Source organism: Enhydra lutris, unplaced genomic scaffold, assembly GCF_002288905.1.
Source record: "Enhydra lutris kenyoni isolate GAN:26980312 unplaced genomic scaffold, ASM228890v2 scaffoldscaffold21, whole genome shotgun sequence".
NCBI classification, from domain to species: domain Eukaryota; kingdom Metazoa; phylum Chordata; class Mammalia; order Carnivora; family Mustelidae; genus Enhydra; species Enhydra lutris.
The window spans coordinates 68,342,981-68,362,988 of NW_019154105.1; the positions used below are offsets into that span (position 1 = coordinate 68,342,981).

General features: G+C 41.8%; 1 protein-coding gene across 3 annotated transcripts; it reads left to right on the forward strand.

Moving 5' to 3' along the window:
• Window positions 1-2,924: 2,924 nt before the first annotated feature.
• On the forward strand, window positions 2,925-18,312 carry LOC111149046 (HAUS augmin like complex subunit 3). Of its 3 annotated transcripts, XM_022505940.1 has the most exons (6): window positions 2,925-2,982; window positions 3,779-3,889; window positions 4,708-5,743; window positions 6,913-7,352; window positions 9,705-9,933; window positions 17,987-18,312. In XM_022505940.1, exons 3-6 carry the CDS (start codon window positions 4,835-4,837, stop codon window positions 18,218-18,220), a joined length of 1,812 nt encoding a protein of 603 aa, XP_022361648.1. In that variant the 5' UTR covers window positions 2,925-2,982; window positions 3,779-3,889; window positions 4,708-4,834; the 3' UTR covers window positions 18,221-18,312. The 3 variants fall into 3 exon arrangements, with proteins under 3 accessions (XP_022361648.1, XP_022361647.1, XP_022361649.1); XM_022505939.1 differs by lacking the exon at window positions 2,925-2,982 and having other exon boundaries at window positions 3,373-3,889; XM_022505941.1 differs by lacking the exons at window positions 2,925-2,982; window positions 17,987-18,312 and adding an exon at window positions 11,523-11,591 and having other exon boundaries at window positions 3,373-3,889.
• The last annotated feature ends 1,696 nt before the right edge of the window (window positions 18,313-20,008 follow it).

The window sequence follows — 20,008 nt, forward strand, 5'->3', positions numbered from 1 at the left end:
CATGAGCCCCCAAGCCTCCCATCAGGCCCCTCACTGCCCCCTTCCTCAGAACCCCTTTATCCCCAAACTCTTCCCATCCCCAGTTGAACTATCTTGGTGAGCCCCTGCCCCCAACCTGTTCCTGAGTTTTTACTTTTGTTACATGAATATCAATGTGATGGAAGACAGAATCACTTTCTTCACACCCTCTTCCTTGATACCCTCTGCTTGCTTCTGACTAGGCAGGATTAATAGGAAGAATGGAGTGCCACTTTCTTGCTCAGCTAGATGCTGAGAGTCACCCCTCCTGGCTCCGGGTTCTGCCCTCAAGGCAGCTCTCAGCCCCTCCAGGAGCCAGCTTGCTCCTGCTCTCCCCCAGATGGCATCCGTCTCTGGCCACCTTTTTGTCACTTTTGTTACTGAGAATGTCACTCCTCTGCCTGGAAAAGCCTCCGACTCCTCTCGTTGTTTGAGAATGGAGCCCTGCCCATACCCAAACCTGCATCTAAAAATAAGTGATCTTTAACATCAGACTTCTATCTAGTATTAAACTATCTAAAAACATATTGTCCAGAACCTAGAATACTTTTTAGTATCAGCAGGAGAAAGAAGATTTCTACAGGAAGGAGAGGAGAAAAAGCAATCTGCGAGCCCACCATGGCTCACAGCTGGGCATGGACGCTGCTGAGGGCCTGGCCTGCCTCCTTCCACCACGGCTCATCTGTGGGTTCCCTTCATCTTTCGACTCTGTAAGGACCCCACTAAAACCCCGAACGATTTTGATTGGAGCAAAGAAACCTCATCTTGGAAGTATGTGTAACCGTTTTGCTTCTTCAATCCCAAGTGCAGCCGAAGTACAGGAATGCCCTGATGAGATTTCAAAGCCAGTTCGGGGGCTTCATGATTAAGCCCACTGTATGTTGTTTGTACTCTGGGAGCTAATAACATCGCGATTTCTACTTTATGTTTTTATGGCTTTATTTATTTATTTATTTGCCCCACAAACATCTTTGAAAGTAATAATCATGGTCAGCAATTCAAAGTCATACGGAGAATTTGTGGGTCCAGGAAATGACCCAGGAGTTGCACTGAAATGTAGGATTCTAGAACAGCTCCCTATGCTTTATCCTCCTGTCCCTTACCCTCCTGTCCCCCCGGGATCTTTCCAAAAAGCAGCCCCTTCTCCTCCTCTAAGTTCCTCTTCACAGTCTATAAACATCCCCAAGTTCCTCTCATCTGAAAACAAAACAAACCCAAACCCTTCCCCCCACCCGCTCCCCAGGGTAATTCTGCTCCTCTCTCTCCCCCAAACTTTGCCTCCTCAGCGAAATGTCCTAAGACGCTGTCTGCACAGTCTCCACTTCCTCCCAGGCGGCTGGACTCCTGTGGGTGGGGGGAGGCACGAGTCCCCATCCCTGCCCCCCAGGTCAGTGGCCAAGGGGAGTTCTCCTGGTCCATGGGCTCCAACCTTGCTTCTGAGCTCACCAGTCTCCTCCCTGGTCCAGTCCCAGCTTGTTTCAGGCAGGATATTAATCTGAATTTTTTTCCCCTGTAATCTTTGCTTTTCAGATCATTTTAGGCTTTATTGCCTTTCAGAAGAGCAAAATAAAAAAAAAAAATGAAGGATTAATAAGTATCTTCCACTCAAGATACATCCATGATTTCTGCCTTAGACGGTTCTTTTTTTTCCCTTCCCGTAAAAAGATTAAGAAAAATTATTCAGAAAGACTTCTACCCTTCCATTTCCCCCCTAGACTACTTCGTCTCGGACAAGCCACCTTCAGGTCATTGGATGCTGGGGGTGAGAGAACCGACTCTGGGGTAAGGACAGGGCCGGAAGCACGTACATCGGGAGGTCAGTCTGTGGAAGACTGGGGAGGGAAACCACTGGCGGTAGGGATGCAAGTGGCCGCGGCCGCACGCCGAGGGCAGCCCCGCAGGTGTGACCGCTCCGGGCTGTAGGGCATCGGCCAGGTGCGCACGGACTGCGCAGGTGGGGTGCAGGGGTCTCCCCACTCGTGGACTGACCACCCACGTCCTCGGCCTGGGACGGTCCTTGGAAACAGCTTCCCTCTTGACTCACCTCCCCCATACACTACCACGTACGTTTCTATATTTTCAACTCTAAGTTGTATTTTGAGGGGAGCCGGGGCGACGCAGCCGGTGGAGCGCCTGCCTTCGGCTCGGGTCGTGATCCAGGCCGCCAGATCGAGGCCCGCATCAGGCTCCCTGCTCCGCGGAGAGCGCGCTTCTCTCTCTGCCGCTCCCCATTCCCCGTGCTCCTGCTCTCGCTCTCAAATAAGTGAATAAACCTTTTTTTAAAAAGTTGTGTTTTGAAAACGGAATGTAGAGAAGTCGGCTTTTGCTTCGAGGCCCCGCGAGGGCTCGTGGATTGCGGGCTTTGCAAGACACCGCTCAACGCCGAAGCCGGTAAAGCTAGTCAGGACAGCCGAGCCAGAGCCGCCCCAGACGAGATCCGCCCGCTCGGGGTCCCGCAGCGCGTCCGCTCCCGGGACCTGCCGAGGGGCGCGCTTGTCGGAACTGGTCCTGGCGGCCCCGGGCTGCGGCCGTCCGTCCCTGAAAACGGCCTACTTAGAGAATGCGGGTCTGGGGAACTGGACGGCAGGACCGCGAATCCGCCAGCGTTGAGGTGCCAGTTCTGGGTCGCCGACCTCCGCAGCACTCCGGGAGCCAAATCCCGACCCGCCCCAAGTCCCCCACCCGGGCCGGCACATCCCGGCCCCGCCCCCGCGGCAGGGAGCCAACCAGCTCGCCCGCACCCCGGGGCGCTGGGCCGGGAGGGCGGGATAGCGCCCTGCTCAACTCCGCCCCGAAGTCCTTCCCCTCCAGGCTTGCCTCTTCCGACCCCGCGCCTGCGCAGACGGTCAAGCCACGCCCTGCCTCTGCCCTCTGCGCGCGCGCGGTGGCAGCGCTCCCGTGAGGCAGTGCGAGACGCGGAATGCGGCGGCGGGCTTCTGAGGGACGCGAACGGAGCTTCCAGAGGTGAATGGTGCCGGCCTCTGCGTTCCGGGGCATGGGGCTGTGGGAGCGGCGCCGATTTTCTCTCCAGGCAACCCTGGGGACTCCTTTCAGGCGCGCGGGTACTTGCCCGCGCGGCACAATCGGGGTCCGCAGGGGTTGGAGCTACGGGAGAGGGCGAGGAGTGCGAGTGCCAGCGGGAGGTGGGCGTCGGCGGGGAGCGCGGCGCCGGGGAGAGTGAGGAGCCTTCCGGTGGGGGTCGAGGCGGGGGCGAGGCAGGGCCGCGGGCGGGTCCTCTCGGGCGGGCGCGGGGGTCGAGGGCGGGCGGTCTGGTGCTCTTGGGGCGGGCGGGGCAGCCCGCGGCTGGTCTCGCGCGGCGGGGGCGGGGCCTGGGCGGGGGCGGGGCCGCGGGTGCCGGGGCCAGTGCGGCTGGGGTCTGTGCGGTTTACCTTTAACGCTGGGCTGTGTTACTGACCTGCGTCCGTGTCGCACGTGCGTTTGTGCGGCCGGCCACCGTCCGTGGGGCTCCCTTAGGGAGGTCATCGTGGTGGTTCGGCGGGGCGTTGGCTACAGACCTGCAAATGCCCGTGTGTTTTTACCACGGGTGCTTAGTTCTCCGGGGCTCGTGCCCTGGCGGGTACTTGGTGCTCGGGTTTGGGGTTATTTTGCTTTAGTTTTTTGTTCGGAAGTACAGTTGAGCTACACGGTTGTGTTAGTTTTGGGTGCTCGGCATAGCGACCTGGTATTTGTGCACCTTGCGAGACGGGTGCCGGCCCTCACCGCACAGCGTGACAGTTTTCTTCTTTCGTTGAGTTTTAAGGTCAGTGTGAGGGCGGTTCTTCAGTCTTGAGCCCGCCGTTGCCTGCACTAGCTGGACCGTCTGTGGACATCGGTTCCTGTGCGAATGGCTGGTGCTCACTGAGTCGCGGAGGTTAGCATCTTGTTGACTCTTCTTCGGGGACATTACCTATTTGTTTTCTTACTTGGGGACGGCGGGTTGGGGGAAGAGGCTGCGGAGCCACAGGCTGGCTGGGACTGGTTTAGACATTTATTCTGAATTAAAGACTGAATGCATGAACTCATCTGCTCCGTAAGATACAATGTGTTTTTAATGACTATCTTTGGAAAGACTTTTTTTTTTTTTTTTAAGATTTTATTGATTTATTCAACAGAGAGAGAGAGAGATCACAAGTAGGCAGAGAAGCAGACAGAGAGAGAGGGGGAAGCAGGCTCCCTGCTGTGCAGAGAGCCTGATGTGGGGCTCGATCTCAGGACCCTGAGATCACGACCTGAGCTGAAGGTAGAGGCTTAACCCACTGAGCCACCCAGGCGCCCCTGGAAAGACTTTTCTTGCTAAGCAGGTTTTCATTGTTTTAAAGTGTTCTCGGGCACCTGGGTGGCTCAGTTGGTTAAGTGACTGCCTACAGCTCAGGTCATGATCCTGGAGTCCTGGGATCGAGTCCCACATCCGGCTCCTGGCTCCACAGGGAGTCTGCTTCTCCCTCTGACCTTCTCCTCGCTCATGCTCTCTCTCACTGTCTCTCTCTCTCTCTCAAATAAATAAATAATATTTTTTAAAAAAGTGTTCTCAGTAATATCTTGGTTTATTTTGTTTATCTTCATCAAATATTTCAGCTATAACTCCCTCTGGGTTAGATGGTTCCCAGATGTTGTCATATTTATCAGTATTGCCCATTTACAAATACAGTTATTTTATTTATGGTCTAATACTTGTTTTTCCTCCCCCAGGAGAAGTCAGATTCTAAAAATATTTTTTCCCTTCTCTGTGGACTTAACATAAATTTAATATTGGGGTTTATTTTCTAACTATCAACATAAATCCATATCCGTTACAAAGAAATTGGGTATTTAAACCATGAGTTGTGGAAAAGAGTTTGTGGAAACATTAAAAAAAATCAATTATCCTAAAGCTGATACTCTTAATGGGGAAGATTTTGACTGGTTGTTTGAGACTGCTGAAGATGAATCATTTCTGAAGTGGTTTTGTGGGAATGTGAATGAACAGAATGTATTGTCTGAAGAAGAATTGGAAGCTTTTAGCATTCTTCAAAAATCAGGCAAGCCTATCCTAGAAGGAGCAGCATTAGATGAAGTTCTTAAAACCTGTAAGACTTCTGATTTGAAGACATCTGCCCTGGATGACAAAGTGCTAGATAAATTAGAGATTGAGGTTCAAACTCTGCAGAAATTAAGGAACCTAAAAATTCAGCGACGTAATAAATGCCAGTTGATGGCTTCCGTAACAAGCCACAGATCTCTGAGGTTAAATGCTAAAGAAGAAGCAGCCACTAAAAGGCTGAAGCAGAGTCAAGGAATTCTGAATGCTATGAATACTAAGATAAATAGTGAACTTCAGGTGCTTACTGATGGAGTTGCTAAATTGATGATGTTCTTCAGACATTCTAATTTGGATCAAGGGACAAACCCACTGGTGTTTTTATCTCAGTTTTCCTTGGAAAAATATCTAAGCCAGGAAGAGCAAAGCACAGCCGCATTAACCTTATATACCAAAAAACAGTTCTTTCCCGGTATACATGAAGTAGTTGAAAGTTCAAATGAAGAAAATTTTCAACTGTTAGATATACAAGCACCATCTATTTGTGATAATCAAGAAATCCTTGAGGAGAGACGGCTAGAGATGGCAAGGTTGCAGCTAGCCTACATTTGTGCTCAACATGAGTTAATTCACTTGAAAGCTGGTAATTTAAGCATGAAGTCAAGTATACAGTGGGCAGAGGAGAATCTTCATAGCCTCTCTAGCAAGGTAAACATGAGAAATGAGACTGGATTCCTATAGTAATTATTGTTCATAATGGAAGACGTATTAATATTACAGTACTTTAGGAAGGGGGATGAAACAAGTACATTTGTAACAATGTAAGAAATGTAAGATAAGTTACATTTTCTTATTTTGTGTTTATTCAATGCTTAGTTTTGATGTGTGTCGGTGTTTCATACAAATAGATCTTCATATCAGTGGAGGGCAAAAATAGTAATTATAACCCAATCACAGTAGCTAATTTTAAACAAAGTACTTTTTCTGAATTTGAAATTGGTGTTGGTTCAGACTCAGAGGACACTGAAATTCCCTCTTTTATGATGTTTGGGTAAAGAGCCTTGTTGCTTTGTTATGGGTATTCTGCCTTGTTTGCTCCTTGTTTGGTGCTGCTGAAGTCAGGGATCCAATTCAGTGGACTGAAACCCTGACTTTTTAGTTGAGAATGTATAGATATAGTGCGCATATCCAGCTGGACTCTTGGAAAGCTTGCTGCCTTGATAATTTAACCCCTAGGTAACTGAGTGAAAATATAGCTGAAACTGAATATGAGCACCAAGTTAGTTCATGTTACTGACACAGACTTTAGAATAAAGTATGAAGTTCTGTCACTCTTTACAAGTGCTAAAAATCAACTGACAGACTAGGAGAATAGCTACTGGGATACTTTTTTTTTTTTTTTAAAGATTTTATTTATTTATTTGACAGGTAGGGATCACAAGTAGGCAGAGAGAGAGGAGGAAGCAGGCTCCCTGCTGAGCAGAGAGCCCGATGTGGGGCTCGATCCCAGGACCCAGGGATCATGACCTGAGCCGAAGGCAGTGGCTTTAACCCACCACTGAGCCACCCAGGCACCTGATAATTTTTGTTTTGAGAAAAACTTAGTGTACATTTGCATTCAGTGATTTCTGTGCTACAGGGGGTGTGGTTTTGGTAGCCATTACTGTATATATATGGTAGTAATAGTATTAAAACTTAGCAGTTTACTTTTGGCTTAGCCTACGCTTTCCCTTTTTTAAGCTGTGATTTTGGCTTTTGTTAACATGAAATTAGTTTTTATTAGCACATTATCTGATAAACTAAAATGGAAGTAAAATTATGTTAAAACTTTCAACTTTATACTTATTGTTTTAAATGTAATTGCTTTTTCTGTGTAGGCTCTTGGCAAAGATAATTTGGATGCTAAAATTTTTAACTTGAAGAGTGAGATTCTGAAACTCGAAGAACAAATCTCTCATATAAAAGATAAAAATTTGCCTACTGTGGTAAAAGAGAATGCCCAGTTATTGAATATGCCTGTTGTAAAGGGAGATTTTGATCTACAGATTGCTAAACAAGACTGTTATACAGCAAGACAAGAGTTAGTTTTAAATCAGTTGATAAAGCAAAAAGCATCTTTTGAGCTTCTACAGTTATCATATGAAATTGAGTTGAGAAAGCACTGGGACATACATCGTCAACTTGAAAATTTGGTTCAAGAACTTAGTCAGAGTAATAGGATGCTCCACAAGCGATTAGAAATGCTAACAGACCCATTAGTATCTCAGCAGATAAATCCAAGGAATACCATTGATACCAAGGACTATTCTACTCACAGGTGTGTATCTTTGTTTCTTTAGTAATTCTTTTGTTTTTGTGAAATACTGTAGAAAGTTTGAACTAATACTGTGGAAGTTTAAAACATTTTTCACTCTGTTTTTGGCCCTCTGTTCTCTTCTTTCATTTTTCTCACATACGACTCATTCATTTTGAATATTTTGCTCCCTTTTCCATTCATGTTAAATCTGGGAGTAGCTGTTTTAGAGCTGAGGTGGATGGGTTGGTGGAGTGACTGTACAAGGTCTTACTCACCTTTAGGCACCATTATTTAGATGCCTTATTTGAGATTGAGGCAGGAGTTTTAACTACAGGGAGTTTGAATACAGCTTGGTTTGTTGAATAGAAACACACCAGTATTGCTAGGCAGAGAACTGATTGCATTCAGAGAAGGTGTCAGCAGAGAGAAGAGGCAGAAACTGACTTTGTTTTTGGTCAGGTGAATCTGTGAAAATGAATGCTCCCTCCCAGCCTCTTCTGGATGTCAGACCAGTTGATGGTATAGGGATACAAAAATTGGAGGACTAAAGTAGTCAAAGTCCTCAACAATCTGGATCTTACTTCTGATTTTTTTCGAGTTGTAGAGGAAAATCATCTATTCCTTTTGTTTTTAAGATTTTATTTGTTTGAGAGGGGGAGAGCAAGCACAAGCAGGGAGAGGGACAGAGGGAGAAGCAGACTCCCTGCTGAGCAGGGCACGGAATGTGGAGCCCAACGTGGGGCTCTATCCCAGGAGCCTGGGATCAGAACCTGAGCCGAAGGCAGACACACACAATCCACTGAGCCACCCAGGCACCCCTCCTTTTTTTTTTTTTTTTCTTATTAATGAGGTGGGGGACATGGAAAGGGTGACACTGACATCATGAGTTAAGAATAGTTCCCCCTGGCACCTGGGTGGCTCAGTGGGTTAAGCCTTTGCCTTCAGCTCAGGTCATGATCTCAGGGTCCTGGGATCGAGTTCCATGTTGGGCTCTCTGCTCTGCAGGGAGCCTGCTTCCTCCTCTCTCTCTCTCTGCTTGCCTCTCTGCCCACTTGTGATCTCTCTCTGTCAAATAAATAAAATCTTTTAAAAAAAGAAAGAAAGAAAGAAAGAAAGAATAGTTCCCCCTGAAGTTGTGTAGTCACATCCCACAAGAACAAAATCCACAGCCTTGGACTTGAACCAGTTTTATGAAGTCTGTTGCAACTTGTTAAAATAATTAAAATAATTTAAAAAATACATATTTTTGAAATTAAAAAGAACAAACCTTTTTTGTCGAAATATATAGAAAATGCTGCCTCACATTTTTCCATTTGTTCCAAAGGATTTTCTGCCATTAATGTTTGAAATGTTAAAGTGGCCTTATATTCATTAGGAATTTAATTAAACAAATATGGATAAGACTGAAGTAGCAAGTTTACTATTTCTGTAGCTCTTTATTGCTTACTTTTTTTTTTACGTTTTATATTTTATTTTTAATTTTTTTCTTTTAAATCCAGTACCATCCTAGAATGATAGGTATGTGACATGAAAAATTTAGTCTCAGAGGTTGACCTGATGCAGGTATCAAAAGATAGCCAGAACTCAGACCTGGGTCTTCTGTTTCAACTTCATTGCTATTTCTGTTATATCATACTCGTGTTCTGTGAAAACAGTTTTCTTGGGCGGTATTTCTGAAACATACTTTGTTTGAAATAGGGTAATGGCAGTTAAAAGTCAAAAAATATATTTAAAATTTGGGAGATGAGAAAGTGGGAAGCAGGTAACAGTAATTATAATGTGTATTTCTGTAATGAGATAGTATTTTCTTTTTCTTTTTCTTTTTTTTTAAAGATTTTATTTTTTGACAGAGATTACAAGTAGGCAGAGAGGCAGGCAGAGAGAAAGAGAGAGGGAAGCAGGCCCCCTGCTGAGCAGAGAGCCCAATGCAGGACTCAGTCCCAGGACCCTGAGATCATGACATGAGCTGAAGGCAGATGCTTAACCCACTGAGCCACCCAGGGGCCCAATATTTTATTTTTCTTAAAGGTTTTATTTATTTGAGAGAGAGCATGATGGAGAGAGAGAGGCGGAAGCAGACTCCCCGCTGAGCAGGGAGCCCGATGCAGAACTGAATCCTGGGATCATGACCTGAGTGGAAGGCAGAAGCTTAACTGACTGAGCTACCCAGGCGCCCTGTAATGAGTTAGTATTTTAGCTGGAATGTTTTTGGTTGCTTGATTTAGCAGTAGACAGATTAATTTTTTTCCAGGTTAATATTTTTAATCTGTTACATATCCACAAAGATACCCAATACCCAATATAAAGATTATAATTTTGAAAATTGTACTGATTTGAGAATTTTCACCTATAATTTTTATTTTCAAATTTTAGGCTTTATCAACTTTTAGAAGGAGAGAATAAGAAAAAAGAATTATTTATAACCCATGGAAACCTGGAGGAAGTGGCTGAGAAATTAAAAAAGGATGTTTCTTTAGTACAAGGTCAATTGGCAGTTTCTGCTCAAGAACATTGTTTCTTTCTGTCCAAACTGAATAATGATGTGGACGTGCTTTGTGACACCTTATATCAAGGAGGAAATCAGCTTTTGCTTAGTGATCAGGTGGGTACTCACCATAGTAACCAAAGATGCTGTAAAAAAAAAAAAATATGCTTGTTGTAAAAGATGCTAAAGACAACGTTAACATGAGGAAAATACTACCCCAAATCCTATTGCCCTCCTATAACATTTATTTTTTTATATCCTATTGTTTGTTCACATATAAATATATTATTCAGATTATTTTGATCAATGTACATAGAATTTTTAAGAAGAAATTCTACGGGGCGCCTGGGTGGCTCAGTGGGTTAAAGCCTCTGCCTTCGGCTCAGGTCACGATCCCAGGGCCCTGGGATCGAGCCCCGCATCGGGCTCTTTGCTCAGCGGAGAGCCTGCTTCCTTTCCTCTCTCTGCCTGCTTCTCTGCCTACTTGTGTTCTCTGTCTGTCAAATAAATAAATAAAATCTTTAAAAAAAAGAAAAAGAAATTTTATAAGAAATTTCAGACATAAAAGGTTACCTAACGTTTACACTAAAAATTTAAAGAAAAAATCAAACCACCCCTGTATTTTACCTGTCTCAGCAAATAGAGGGCTTTTACCTTTGAAGTGCTCTGTGACAGCTTGCTTCTCCTAATAGCATTTCCTTTCCTTCATCAAGGAGAACTACATTTAATTATATCATTTGCTTGCTTTTGTTTATACTTTTATTGTGTATATATATTCTTAGATTGTATATATATTTTTAAGTTTTATTTATTTGAGAGAGAGAGTGCATGAGTATGTGCATGAGCGGGGAGAGGAGTAGAGGGACAAGCAGACTCCCCACTGAGCCGGGAGCCTGGACGTGGGGCGCGATCCCAGGATCCTGGGATCATGACCCGAGCCGAAGTCAGGCACTTAACTAACTGAGCCACCAGGTGCCCTGCTAGACTGTGTATTGTTTAGTTTTAGATGTTTTTGAAGTTTATGTATGTGGTTTCTTATTCTATTGTTTACTAACTTGTTGATTAATATTAAGATTCTGAGTTTCATCCATGTTGCCATATGTAAAGCTCTAGCTCATTTATATTTTTGTTGTTGTTGTTGTTTTAACCTATTTATTTGAGAGAGAGTGCACATGTGCACGGGGAAGGGTCAGAGGGAGAGAATCTCAAGCAGACTCCCTGCTGAGCTCTGTTGGGCTCCATCTCACAACCAATGAGATCACAGCATCCGGACTCTTAACCAACTGAGCCACCCAGAAACCCCTGTAGTTTTCTCTTTTATGTAGTTAGTATTCCATTTTATGAAATCTGACAGTTTAATTATCTGTTATGTTGACAAACATCTAAGTTATTTTCAGTTTTTGCTATTGTAGATTGTATTGCTGAAGATGGCCTTCCTGGGTGTCTCCCAGCTGCACACGTGTGCACACGTGCACACTCACATTTTTTTCCATATAAGCAAATTGTCCCATCACCATTTATTGAGGCGTACGATAAAAATAAAATCCTTCTCTTTCTGGTGAAAAGAGCTTCTTGTGGAATAAAAGATCCTTAAGTGTTTTTTGCCTTCATGTCTCTTGTGTTAGACACTGTGGGCAGGACCAGTTAAGTCTAAGAGTCTTTTGGAGGACCCAGGTGATTCCTGTCTGGCATGTATTTCTATCCAGGGGCTCTTCCACTTCTGGACCATTCTGATCTTATGATTGTGGGTGTACTGTGAGTCCTTGGCTTATTATGAAGGAGGTCTCCCATTTGATGTCCCATGTTCTGTGGACCTTGGACTGATTTTTCTCCCACTCATCTTGTGAGTCTCAAGAATCGTAGGTTCTGATTTTCCAAGATTGGCATTTGCCCTAGAGTGAAGCTACTCCTAGACTTGCCTTAGCAATAGGATGTTTTATGGACTTACAGCTCCTTTTCTGTCTTGTTACTCTTCATTGGTTTTAGGAAGCTTTTGTTTTGCTAATTTTTAAAAATATTTCATTTAGCCTTTTACATTTTTTCTTTTTTCTTTTTTTAAGATTTTTTATTTATTTATTAGACACAGAGATCATAAGTAGGCAGAGAGGCAGAGAGGGGATGGGGAGGCAGGCTCCCTACTGAGCAGAGAGCCCGATGTGGGCCTTGATCCAAGGACTCTTGAGATCATGACCTGAGCTGAAGGCAGAGGCTTAACCCGCTGAGCCACCCAGGTGCCCCTTCACTTTTTTCTTATGGGAGGATATGGATAACTTGCCCACCTTTCCTTGGAGCAGGAATGCTTGTGATTAATTTTTTTTAAAATAATGTTTTTATTGTGGTGAAATACAGAAAATGTAAAATTATAGCTTTAACCATTTTTTTTTTTAAAGATTTTATTTATTTACTTGACAGAGAGAGATCACAAGTAGGCAGAGAGGCAGGCAGAGAGAGAGAGGAGGAAGCAGGCTCCCTGCCGAGCAGAGAGCCGGACATGGGGCTGGATCCCAGGACACTGAGATCATGACCTGAGCCAAAGGCAGAGGCTTAACCCACTGAGCCACCCAGGTGCCCCAGATTTAACCATTTTTAAGTGTACAATTCGGGGGCATTAAGTACAAAAGTATATACACAATTCAGTGGCATTATGTACAAAAGTACATTCACATATTGCACAACCATGACCATTGTACATTTCCATAGCTTTTCATCATCCCAAATAGAAACATTAAACAGTAACTTTTCACTCCTTCCTCCCCAGCCCTGATAACTTCTATTCCACTTTCTGTCTCAGTGAATTTATCCATGTTGTAGCATGTGTCAGAATTTTATTCCTTTTTTATGGCTGAGTAATACCCCATTGTTTGCATATAGTACATTTTATTTATCTGTTTGTCTGTTGATGGTTACTTGGGTTGTTTCCACCTTTTGGCTGTTGTGAATAATGCTGCTGTGAACATGGGTTATATAGGTATGTAAGTCCTTGTTTTTGTTTATTTTGGGTATTTCCCTAGGAGTGTAATTGCTGGATCATGTGGTAATTCTATATTTAATTTTGTGAGGAACTACCTAACTTACACAGCAGCTGTGTATCTAAGTTTAAAATTGTGGTGAATTATTATCCTGGTGGTTTGAATTACGGTGAATTGAACCATTTAGTATTACATAATGATCTTCTCTATTCTTACTGCGCTTTTTGTCTTAACGTTCTTTTATTATTAATATTTTTTAATTGTTCTTTTTTTTTTTTTTAAGATTTTTATTTATTTATTTGACAGAGAGAGATCACAAATAGGCAGAGAGGCAGGCAGAGAGAGAGGAAGGGAAGCAGGCTCCATGCTGAGCAGAGAGCCTGATGCGGGACTTGATCCCAGGACCCTGAGATCATGACCTGAGCCGAAGGCAGCGGCCCAACCCACTGAGCCACCCAGGCGCCCTATTATTAATATTTCTATGACATCTTTTTTTGGTTAGTATTTAAAGGTGTAAGATTTTCACATTTACTTACACATCTTTTTTATTTTTCCTTTTCACTTAGCATTATGAAATAAACATTTTTCCTCTGAATAATTTTAATTATTAATGTTATAGTAATTTTTGTAACCAGTCCACTGTTGAATATTTTTTGGTAGTTTTCATTTTTTTTGTTTGCTCTTGAATGCTATCACATATATCTTGTGTATGTAGCTTTTTGTTGTTGAATCCTTACATTTGGATGAATTCTTGGAAGTAGGATGATTGAGTTTCACAGGTATTTCCTTTTTTTTTTTTTTGGCCTTTGATGCTGACATATTGCTTTTCTGAGGGGTCACACCTATTTTCCTTGTTACCAGCACTGTTTAAATGTCTACTAGATACCATCGATCATATGGTATACCATCATTTTATGAATTGCTTAAAAAAAAAAGCCTTTCTGTTAAATAGGCATGATACGTTTTAAAAGATTTTATTTATTTTTTATTTTATTTATTTTATTTATTTATTTTTTAAAGATTTTATTTATTTATTTGACAGACAGAGATCACAACTAGGCAGAGAGGCAGGCAGAGAGAGAGAGGAGAAAGCAGGCTCCCCGCTGAGCAGAGAGCCCGATGTGGGGCTCCATCCCAGGACCCTGGGATCATGACCTGAGCCAAAGGCAGAGGCTTTAAACCACTGAGCCACCCAGGCGCCCCAAAGATTTTGTTTATTTATTAGAACACACGAGAGCTAGAGAGAGCACAAGCAGGGGAAGGGGCAGAGGGAGGAGCAGGCTCCCCACTGAGCAGGGAGCCAGATGTAGGAATTGATCCTAGGGATCACAACCTGAGCTGAAGGCAGTCAGTCACTTAACCATCTGAGCCACCCAGGCATCCCCACACAATACTTTCTTATTGAGAATTTTTATTGAATACTTAGTAGAAGATACCTTTTAGGTATGGGTAGATTTTTATCGTATCACTCTTGAATGTACACATTAAATGAAATATACACGGGTAAAATGGTTAGGGTATTTCAAAGCTTCACACTTAACATGCAGTTCTTCTGGATATTTTTGGACTCAAAGTAGTTGTCTTTATTTTTCTATGCTCTTCATTGAGAATGTTGGTGTTAGCAGAAGACTAATAATCCAATTTAAAAATTCTTTTAAAAATTCTTGACTAGAGCTTTCTCCAGAGAAGACATACAGATAGTCAACAGGTATCTGGATAGTTGCTCAGTGTCACTCATCATCAGAAAAATGCACATCAAAACTGCAATGAGATATCACCTTATACCTGTTAGAGTGGCTAGTAGTAAAAAAGCAAAATTGGGACACCTGGGTGGCTCAGTCGCTTAAGTGTCTGACTCTTGGTTTTGGTTCAGGTCCGATCGCATGGTTCCTGGGTCTGCATCCAGCTGCTTGAGGTTTTGCTCCCTCTGCCCTTCCCTAGCTCACCCGCTTATCCATGTGTATGCACTTTGTCTTTCTCAAATCTTTAAAAAAAAAAAAAAAGCAAAATCAAAAAGTGTTGGTGAAAATGTGGAGAAATTAGAACCCTTGTACACTACTGGTAGGAGTCCAAAATGGTGCAGCCGCTGTGGAAAACAGTATGGAGTTTTCTCCAAAAAAATTAATGATCCCTATGATCCAGGAATTGCACTTCTGGGTATTTATTTATTTATTTATTTTTAAAGATTTTATTTATTTATTTGACAGAGAGAGAGATCACAAGTAGGCAGAGAGTCAGGCAGAGGGGCGGGGGCGGGGGGGGGAGCAGGCTCCCTGCTGAGCAGAGAGCCCAATGCGGGGCTCGATCCCAGGACACTGAGATCATGACCTGAGCCGAAGGCAGCGGCCTAATCCACTGAGCCACCCAGGCGCCCCACTTCTGGGTATTTAAACAGAAGAACTGAAATCAGGATCTTGAAGAATTATTAACACTCCTACATTCATTGTAATTATTCCTAATAGCCAGGTTATGGAAACAAATATCTACCAATGGAGGAATGGATAAAGAAGATGTGATATATACACACAAAGTACTATTCAGCCTTAATAAATAGAAATCCTATAATATGTGACAATATGGATGAACCTTGAGGAAATTATGCTGAATGAAATAAACCAGTCACAAGGACAAATAATGCATGATTCCAGTTATAGAGATATCTTAAATAGTCAAACTCAACAGAGGCAGAGGGAAGAACGATGGGATTGGAGGGGGAAACGGGTTGTTAACCAACAGATACAAAGTGTCAGTTCTGGAAGGTACATCCATGCTCTAAAAAGTTGTACCTGGGGCGCCTGGGTGGCTCAGTGGTTAAAGCCTCTGCCTTCAGCTCAGGTCATGATCTCAGGGTCCTGGGATCGAGTCCCACATAGGGCTCTCTGCTCAGCAGGGAGCCTGCCTCCTCCTCTCTCTCTGCCTGCCTCTCTGCCTACTCGTGATCTGTCAAAAAAAAAAAATTAAAAAAAAAAAAAAAAAAAAAAAAAAGTTGTACCTGTAGTTAACTGTTGTACTCTTATAAAATCTGTTAAGGGGGAGATCTCATGTTAAGTGTTTTTATCAAAATAAAAAATTTTTTTAGTGTTGATGATAAAACATTTCTTACTAGTGGCTAATAATTACATGATGCTCTCAATTATAAATTGCTATGGGTTTCAGATGTTTTAAAATGTGAAAGATTGCATTTTAGAATCACTAAAGTATGGTGATTTCACTATAATCTTATTGAGAGTCATCATTTAATGTTTTTCCCTAACCCAGTAAAATATAAAAATGCCTTCTGTATAAATTTTAATTTTTACTTTTGTTATTAATGAGGGATATTTTTCAGTATCTATAGGAATATTATTTTAGCAACTATTAAGATCTTTAGTACTGAAACTGAAGGTGAGATTGTAGTTTCTCATTCAAGTTTACCAAGTTTTTCTTCAAGGGAACCACTTAATGTAAGTATTACTTGATTTTGTTAAAGTGTAATTACTTTCTGAAACTGGCATTTATGACTGGTGTAAAGCAGTCATTCTTGAATTTGTTTATTAGAATCACCAGGGAGCCTGTTGGAGTTTGAGTAATTTAGTGTGGCGTGGGGTACAGGCATTTGTATTCATAACAAATACCCCAGGTGATCCCCGTGCTTGTGGACCACGGTGAGGATGTACAAAAGGTTGAGATAGAGCTATAGGTTTTCTCTTTGGTGATAGTGGCTGGAAATTTACAGAAGTTGAATACATGATTAGAAAGCCATGGAAACTTGTTGATAAACAGCTTTTGGTGTTAGGAAGTGAGGCTGTATGTTAAATGTAAAGGGTCTGGCATGTCTAGGTTCTTTTTCTTTATTATTACTATTTTTTTAAGATTTAGGGGTACGTGGGTGGCTCATTCAGTTAAGCATCTGTCTGCCTTTGGCTCAGGTCATGATCTTGGGGTCCTGGGATTGAGTCCCACATCTGGCTTCCTCCTCAGTGGGGAATCTGCTTTTCCCCTCTTCCTCTTTCTCTGCCCTCTGCTTGTGCTCTCTCTTTTGCTTTCTCTCAAATAAATTAATATTAAAAAAAAATAGAAGATTTTGTTTACTCATTTGAGTTAGAGAGAGCATGAGCATGGGGGAGAGGCAGAGGGAGAGGGAGAAGCAGGCTCCCTGCTGAGCCAGGAGTCTGCCAGGGGGTTAGATTCTAGGACCTAGAGATTATGACCTAAGCTGAAGGCAGATGCTTAACCATCTGAGCAACCCAGGCAACCCTTTTTTGTTTGTTTGTTTTAAAAATTTTATTTATTTGAGAGAGCGAGAGAGAGAGAGGACAGCAAGCACGAGTGGGTGGCATGTTTAAGTTCTTGAGGAGAATTACATGGCAAGTTGGGGTTGTTGAATGTTACATGTAATTCTATCTTCTGTAACACTGTGAAAAAAAGAAAAATGGAGATTTCTGTTGAGGTGATTCTTTTATGGGTAATTGCTTCATTTCAAGACTTTCTCAGTACCACTTTTATCTAGTGTAGACCAAGATTAGGCTAAAACAAGGTGCAGTCGATTAAGTGGAGTATAAGCTCCATGAAGGAGATGGTGTTCTTCTGTCAGTAGTCTCTCAAACAGTGCTTGGCACATGGTAGACTTCTGGTAATAGGCTGAATGCATGAATATGCACTACAGTGTATGTATCAAGGACTCTTCGGGGAGGAACAGTTTGCTTTGAATCCCTTAAAATTACCTATGAAAAGCTGTTGCAATTGATTTTACATAGAATTTATATTAAACCTGTGGATTTTTAGGGGTGCCTGGATGGCTCAGTCGTTAGGCCCTGCCTTTGGCTCAGGTCATGATCCTAGGGTCCTGGAATCGAGTTCTGCATTGGGTTCCCTGCTTGGTGGGGAGCCTACTTCTCCCACTCTCACTCCCCCTGCTTGTGTTCCCTCTCTTGCTGTGTCTCTTTCTGTCAAATAAATAAATAAAATCTTTAAAAAACCCTTTTAATTGAAGTTCATTTATCATTAAAATCATGGGAGAAGCGGATGCCCTGCTGAGCAGGGAACCAGAGTCAGGGCTCCATCCCAGGACCCTGAGATGAGATATGTCCTGAGCCGATAAAGACTGAGCCACCCAGCTGCCCCTATTGTTTGGATTCTTTGCCTGTAAATTACATTTTAAATTTATAATTGCTATTACAAATAGTGCTTTTGTAGTAAAAGCATTTTTATTTTCTTTTTAGGAGTTAACAGAGCAGTTTCATCAAGTTGAATCCCAGTTGAATAAGCTAAATCATCTTCTTACTGATATTCTTGCTGATGTGAAGACAAAGAGAAAAATTTTGGCATCTAATAAACTGCATCAAATGGAAAGAGAATTATATGTATATTTTTTAAAAGATGAAGATTATCTGAAAGATATCGTGGAGAATTTAGAAAACCAGTCAAAGATTAAGGCTGTTGGTCTCGAAGATTGAAAATTACTAAAAACTGAATCTTTACTAAATATGCTATGTTTTAATGTTTTATATATTAGGAAAATAGATCTAATAAACCCTATTAATATTTTAAATTTGAGGCCAGTGGAATATTTCATTTAATTCAAGTATCACATTGGTTTGTTTTTTTCTGTGTATAGTATGTTCGAAGTACCAATGCTTTTTTTTTTTTTTTTTTAAACCAATACTTTTTTCAATTGAACATTTGCTTGGTGGCATTGAGTTCTGGTAACTTTCTACTTACAGGGAAAGAATATTGTTATGTAATGTAAATATTTCTTAATAGAATTAGTTCTCTCTCTCCTTTACTATTTTTTTAGAAATGGAAATTTTCTACTGTTAAATATTTTAAACCTTTGCAGAACTTAGAATCAGCATTGTTAAACCTGTGGACCTTAATATATGGAATAGCCAATTCCCCTCGTATTTGGTTATAAAGTAAAACTCAGCCACTCAAACTGTAATTCCTGTAATTCCCTGCTGTAGACTTTGAGACTCTCTGCTCCTGTTTGTGCCCTGTGTCCTGTGCCCCAGGACCCAGCTACTAAAATGAACAATGGTCATTGTTCATTTTAGTAGCTGGGTCCTGGGGGCTCAGAATTTCTACAGGACAGATCTTAATGGTACTTGGAGTTCCATGTGACTTACACATTTTGGAAATACCGTACAAGTGGTTTCTCGGAGGATGTATAATGCTATTTTAATCAGTTTCTCTGGAGTGAAAATACTTAAGTCTTAGATTGTATTAGTTGGGATACAGATATATTATTTGGACAAATAGAAATTATTTTGAGTGGTATGAAATCATTTGAAGTAGCTTATTTATCCATTATAACATCAAATGCTTCTTGAGTGCTTGATTTATATGTGGCCTGTGATACATACAACACAAGATTTATAGAGGAACAAGAAGCTAGAGTATTACCTTCAAGAATATTCCTAAAAAAAAAAAAAAAAAAGAATATTCCTGCTCCAGAATATATTGCCTTTTTAATATGGAATGCCAGTCTAAAGGCTATGCATTTTAGGTGGTATTTGTGGAATTCTTTAATTATATCCATCAGAACATGGGTACACTTAGGTGACAGATAAGTCTTGATAATTTCTATAATCTGTTGAACAAAAATATCTTGCCAATTATAGTATTTTTACATTATTGAAAAATTTATTTATTAAATTAAATATGCATGAAAAATTTATAACAAATGTTGTCTAAGATTTTGGTATTAGCTCCTTATGGGCGACTTGTTCCTTTTTAAATTTTTTTCCTATTCTAGAGTGGAATAGAGAATTTATTTCAAATTTTTCTTTTCTCCAGTAATGTGGAAAAATATGTCACCTGGTTTCCTGGCTCATGAAAGCAAATTCTGTTCAGATTTGTGCCATATAGGATAGATGTATGACCAGCTACTTGATGATTTGTACTGTCTCTTCCAGACCTTTACAGGCCCAGCCCAGGGGCCAGTAGAGCTGAGTAGTATGCACAAGATGATGTCAGGTTGTGTGTCTATCAGATAAATTACCCAAGTCCATTAAATATTTTTATTTAATTAAATTTGATTAAAAATTAAAATAATTTTTCTGTAATTAGATTTGTATATTTGAAGATTATTAACAGCCATTGGCTTCAGACCTCAGGAAGTAACATGAATAGGTTGCTTACTTCAAAATTGTTTGACTAGAAAATGTATTCTTTGCTCCCTGTTTACCAGGATATTCCAGGTGAGCCTCTGTCTTGCTCCATTCTTACTTTTGTATCATTGATTA

Coding starts and splice junctions, on each gene's coding strand:
- LOC111149046 (XM_022505940.1), top strand. CDS start 4,835: ATGAGTTGTGGAAAAGAGTTTGTGGAAACATTAAAAAAAATCAATTAT. Junction 5,744..6,912: donor TTCATAGCCTCTCTAGCAAG/GTAAACATGAGA, acceptor TTTTCTGTGTAG/GCTCTTGGCAAAGATAATTT. Junction 9,934..17,986: donor AGCTTTTGCTTAGTGATCAG/GTGGGTACTCAC, acceptor TTTTCTTTTTAG/GAGTTAACAGAGCAGTTTCA.